General features: G+C 36.4%; 1 protein-coding gene across 2 annotated transcripts in view; it reads left to right on the forward strand.

Moving 5' to 3' along the window:
• The window catches only part of FNIP2 (folliculin interacting protein 2), a 50829-nt gene extending 45096 nt beyond the window's left edge, over window positions 1-5733 (forward strand). For both annotated transcript variants that reach the window (XM_069013587.1, XM_069013588.1), the window contains 2 exons: window positions 500-615; window positions 1862-5733. In XM_069013587.1, coding sequence (XP_068869688.1) covers window positions 500-615; window positions 1862-1940 — 195 coding nt within the window. In that variant the 3' untranslated portion in view covers window positions 1941-5733. The remainder of the gene's footprint in view (window positions 1-499; window positions 616-1861) is intronic.
• Window positions 5734-6000: the final 267 nt, after the last annotated feature.

A 6000-nucleotide genomic window follows, 5' to 3' on the forward strand; every position in this document is an offset into this window, starting at 1 on the left:
GTCTTCCACGTCTTGAGTCTTAGTTTCTTGAATGGCACTAGAGCCTTAGAGCTAGAATGGTAATTTTAGAAACTATTGTCTAAACCGAGTCTTTCAGAAAAATAGTACTGACTTTGTAACAAGGACATCTTGATCCAAGAATTCTGGCTTGATTCTTAGTAAGAAGTCTTGAGTAATTTTGAACCTCATTAAAACTGTTTAAGTTGGCAGAAACACAGTGACTTACTTGAGTGGAAATAGGGGTGCAGTTTGTGCTACAAACTTGCTGCCCGAGAGAGCTGGAATGCCCCAGTTCTATGAGGGGTTTCCTGTTTGTGGTGTAGTATAAGTTTTTAATGTTTATGGTACAACTGTAATAAATCCAATTGCCTCTTCTAGATTTTGGAGTGGAGGTTTAGTTTATCTTCTAAGATCCAAGGTAAAGCGATAAGCTTACATTTGTGTAATATTTGCATGCGATTGCAAAAGCTGTTCTGAGGTTTTTGGTCTGTGTTTACAGTGCATAATGCATCTTGAGGATAGACTGCAAGAGATGTATCTCAAAAGCAAAATGCTTTCAGAATATCTGCGAGGACATACAAGAGTGCATGTAAAAGAACTAGGAATTGTATTGGGGTGAGTATTGCAGGTATCAGTCTAAAGCAATGGCAAAAGCTGGGGCACTTATTTTTCCTTTTCATCAGAGGGTTGACAGCTTGTTCTCACAAGGATTTGCTTCATATTTAACACTCCTCTTTCATGTGCCTTATTAGTGCAAAAATGGGTTCTACAGAGCTACGTGGAAATCAGGAGGAGACATTTATACTGCAACAACAAAATACTTATCATTCTTAAGTCTTCAGAATTAAGAGAGTTTGGGTTTTGGGCATTAGGAAGTTATTCATGCATTCATACACACTCTCTTCTGTTGTGATCTCCTTAATGAAAACTTCATCCCAACAAATAATTCCAAATTTTTGGAAGGTCAGGTGGTGCATTTGTATCTTAAGGGAATAGAGGGTCTCAAAAAACAGGTGTAGAAAAATAAACAGGTGTCCTGATCAGCAGCTGTCTTCTAATAATAGTACTTGATTGGCATACAGCCTTTAGGGATCTGCCTACTGACAGCAGAAAAGGGGGAAGAAGTAAATACATTTTCTCAAGATGTTTTTTAGCACTATAGATTAAATCTAATTTATCTTTTTCCAGGCTGTTAAAGATTTCATACTCAGAAATGTAGCTGTAAATAGTGAAACCCTGAAATAAGCACTTTTCTCCATGTGTGTATGTGTTAAATATATATAAAACATGTACATACGTTCTGGCCTCTGAGCAGCTTCACATTCGGAAATGGTTGGAAATTGATCACTGCACTTGAGAGATGTTCCTTGAACTGTTATTGCATGATAATTAATAATGCTATCTTTTTGTCATTTTTGGTAAGAAAGTGCTACTATGTAGTGAACTGAGTTATAGTCAAAACCTGCAAGGCATAACGTTCCATAAGCTGATATCTAGTACTTTGTTAAACTGGGCTTATTGGTGCCTGCTCACTGGTAAGACTACATAACATGCTAAGACTTGTGTTTTAGCAAATAAGTAAAAGGTCTTTTCTTTAAACCACAAAAGATTAAAAAGCACAGAATGTGATACTGCTCTCTTTTGACTTAAGTGCTAGCATACTTCTTGGTTTTAAGCATTATTTACCTACCTTTACTGGTATTATATGAGTATTGACAATAAATAATAATTAAACAATGAACTTAGTAATAGCAAGACACTTTCAGTTTCTTTAAAGTGGATGAAAAGTATTATCTTGTGTTTCTCTTGCAAAAGTGACTGTATATTATTTTAAAGTCTGTCTCTTTTTTTTAATTTCTAGGATTGAATCCAATGACTTGCCTTTGTTGGCTGCTATAGCAAGTACTCATTCCCCATATGTTGCTCAAATACTCTTATAAATTAAATTCTCAGGATAGTCATTCCCTTAAAGTACAATTATGAAAATGGGAATGTTGAATGAAGAACAGAGGTGCCAAACACTGGTAAAGGGGAGCACTGATGAAAGCAGGTGATGACTGTACTCTACCACCTTCCGATTCTGATTTCAACCGGATGTTTTATCGGAGGACTTCAGTTTACATAACACAAAAGGCATTCAGGTTTTTCTTACAATCTCACTTCTGACTTAAAGCAAGAGACTGCATCCTTGCATTTTATTTTTATTCAAAGGACAAAAGTTAACACTATGTGGCAGACCAGGTGCTGCCGTCCAAAACGCTGCTCAAAACCATGAAGAACCAGTTAAAAGAACAAGTGGGTTAGAATGGATTTCGTAATACTATGCTTGTGAGTGTGGTGTGGTGTATGTTTCTTTGCTGGCGAGGAAGAGGAGGAGCTGTAAACTCTGTATATAGCATTCCTATACACAAGTGTATTAGGTGGGACATGATTTTCTTGCAGAGCATACGCGTGATTTTGTATAGTAGAAGTGATGGGCTCAGAACAAGGAACCTGGATTCAGCAGCCAAATGCCATGTGGGAATGGATGTGTGCGTGAGGGTAATGTGACTTCCCTTTAAGGACAAGAGGTTGAGAGCTGTGGCTGCTTCTGTTTTAATGTGGAGGCATTCAAGTGGGCCCATGGCTGCAAGTGGAATGGAATGGACTTCCAAGAGAGGGATTTTGTGGGAAAGCCTTACAGAACTTCTGCTACAAGTTTACATTTGTTGCTGATGCAACTTCAGTAACTGTTGATTTGCTGTATGACTGTGGTCCTGGGAACTAAACTTGTCTTGGTGTCATCAAATATTGCTATCTCCAAGGAGTATGAATTTGAAAAACTTCTGAACGATGGCAGTGCTGTGAGCACGTGTCTGTGTGCACATACACCAAACAATTGGCACAAACTGAAGACAATCGTATTGGGGAAATACAAGACAACAAACAACCCACACCAAACCTTTAGTCAAAAGTATTAGTTTTTTCCAGCTACAAGTTGTTGCTCTGAGTAGGAATAAAAGAGGAACATTGTTTGAAGTAAAATGAAATGTAGGGGCCAAAACCCCCAATGTTTGATATTACTCTGAATGTTTGCAATTACCCTTTTTGATTCTACAGAAGTCTTGAACTATCATCCAGGTGCCTTTCCTTACTAGGTTAACTATTCTGACACCAGAAACTACTTCTCCACTAGTTGATATTGGCCTTTGGTGTTTCTAGAAAGCAAAATAAAATTTTGTACTTCACTGTTTTCACGTGGTTGATTAAAATGAATGTAAAAAATACTTATTTTGCATAAAGCACTGTTAAGCTGGAGATGAAACTATGGACCAGACTGAGGAGAGAACAAAGGATCAAAACATTCTTAAATGGAAAACTCAGTGTTGGACCGTTCTGTTGTGAGCCGCTGTGGATGCGGTGTCTGAAATTGTCATCTTGCAAGCAAATTTCTGGCAACACAATTGCTTGAAAATAGTGAATTCTAATAAGAAGCTCCTGGTCACCAGTTGTGAGTTCTCCTTGTTGGTAGTTACAGATTTTTAACACTGAAGGGACACACTTTTATTAAAAGTGTTTTTATTTCCTACTACCTTGATGTTTGGACTTTTCTACAGTAAACTTCCAATGATTTGAAATAATGAAATGTGCTTGTTGTGAATTGTTTAAATGTGATGGGGGTCTTGATTAACCTTGTGTTGCTTTTTGAGGGAAATAGTTAGACTGGCCTACTGTGAAAAGAGGTTGTTTCCACGTGGAGGGATACTTGATACTCTGATACAACACTTCTAAAGCTGTTCCTTCTATGTTGGTTTTCTGACCTGACATTCCAAATGTTTCTTTTATTGCATTTTCATACTTCTCCCTAGTATTCTGCCTAAAAAGGCTAAAATCTTTCTATGGTTCAGGTTTTCTCCTCCTGCTTTATAGTTAAGCAAACTTTTCATACCTTTGGTTTGTGAATCCTATCTGCTGGAAAGTAAATTTATCTCTGCATATGGCTTTTAGCAGATACTACTTTCTATTTCACAAGGTTAAGACAAAGAACCTTAGAGCAAGTCACGTATTCCTAAAGTACCCTCTTGATGGAGAATGTGTGTGCATGTGTAAGACTATGAAACTGCTTCTCTGAGTGTATATAGAAATCCTCATGTACTTTCTCTATTTCATGTCACTCTTAAATAGTAGCTGAGATCATTAAAAGTCAGTCCAGTTCTTTTAAAGTATAAGTGGGGTTTTTATCTGAACAGACTCTTGACAGTTCTTCAAAGAAATATATGGTAACATAAAGATGCTTTTGTTATCACAGAGTTTACTAAAGAGGACAGAGGTCAGCAAACATTCAGTAATTTCAAGATTAATACCATAATCAATAATAATACCCAATTTTACCACATCAACTGTTTAAAAAAAAAAACAACCTGCCTTTGGGCAAGACATCAGTTAATTTTGTGGTGGCATGGGAGCCGATGGTCAAAAGTACCTGTATTTTCTTCAGCCCAGGCTAAAACTTTATAGTTCTTGCTGCTTTCTCTAACATTTTGCTGCTCTTTGGAAATTACACATTGAACTATTTTAATCTCACAGTTTTAGTTTTGGGGGAAAGAAAATTCAAAATGAAAGCTCTTTATTACCTTTAGAAGGCTTTAGACTAATGAAAGCTAGTTACATATTTCCCCCTCCACCAAATGTACTACCTCAGTTGACAGGATTCCACTTTCTAGGGCTTTCTTTTGACTCGAAGTCTTTAACTTGTTTTCGGTAGCATCTTGATGTTTATGTAAATTGGTGTGGCATGACAGGGCAGTAAGCATTTACAGATGTGTTTTTTAGACATCTTTAGGGCATGTTTCTGTTTTATTTTAATAGGATGAAAAGTGATATGAATGTACAGCTGTGTTGAAAATTGATAATGTAGCTTAATTTTCAAATATTCCAAAGTTATTTTTATCAGTATTATGTAGGTTTTTTGTAAACTTAGACATACTTTCTTGGTTAGGTGGGAATGCACAGTCTTTCCAAAATCCCACATAAATGCAGTTTACACACTGAAATTTAAAGAATGTATGCTGTTTTCAGGCAAGACTAAACCTAGGGGAGGAATGAACTGCTAAATTGTAGAATTCAATCAAAATTAATTCTTTAACCTCAAAAAATATCAAGATTTAGACATTTTAATTTAAGTAGGTACTCTCTGAACTAATCTATACAACTTTTGTCCCCAAAAAACTAATAGACACTGATCCTGTAATTCACATTTCTGATGGCATCCTCCAGAATTACAGATTGATTTTCCCCACTCCCTATTGTAAGCATCTTTACTCTTAAAGTCAAAAACTTTTTTCAGATGCATCAAACTCTTGTATATAAGGTTTATGCAAAATGATCACTTACCCTTCAAGTATAGCTTCTACTTCAATTAAAAGGACCCAAATAAAAATTAAGTCTGAACTACTGAATATAGTGTAGACATTTTCCTTTTATTTCCTTTTTTAAATTTTTTTTTTGTGGGTGGTTTTTGGGGGGGCGGGGGGTGGGGTTTGAGGTCAAATGAGGTAATTTGACATACATGGCAAGTTTTCCATAGTAGAAAAATGTGTGTTGCTATTGCATGTTTGGAGAACATAGGCTTTTTTAGGAATGACTGAATACCAATGTCAAACTACATGGTTTTTTTCTTATAGTTGTTTATGTGCGCTATCATTTTGGTCAATTTCTTTGCGGCATTTGGTGCAATAAACTTTCTGAAATCAACGGAAGTGGTATTTGGTATCTTCCTTCTTAAAGCTTCTGAAATAGCTGTTCTTGCTGTAGCCGAGGTCTAACAGTGCATGGACTATTAGATAACCCATTAGCAAAGTGAATAACTGTTATAAGAAGTGTCTAACAGGAATGCTGCACAAAATTTGGAACCTGGTTGAACACTACTGTCATCTTTGGAAGCTTTACCCCACTTACATGTAAACAGGAGCTCTTACAGTGTGAAAAATATGGGCAAAAATAGTGGAAAATGAAGACACT

Source organism: Aphelocoma coerulescens, chromosome 4 (genome assembly GCF_041296385.1).
Source record: "Aphelocoma coerulescens isolate FSJ_1873_10779 chromosome 4, UR_Acoe_1.0, whole genome shotgun sequence".
Taxonomy (NCBI): Eukaryota; Metazoa; Chordata; class Aves; order Passeriformes; family Corvidae; genus Aphelocoma; species Aphelocoma coerulescens.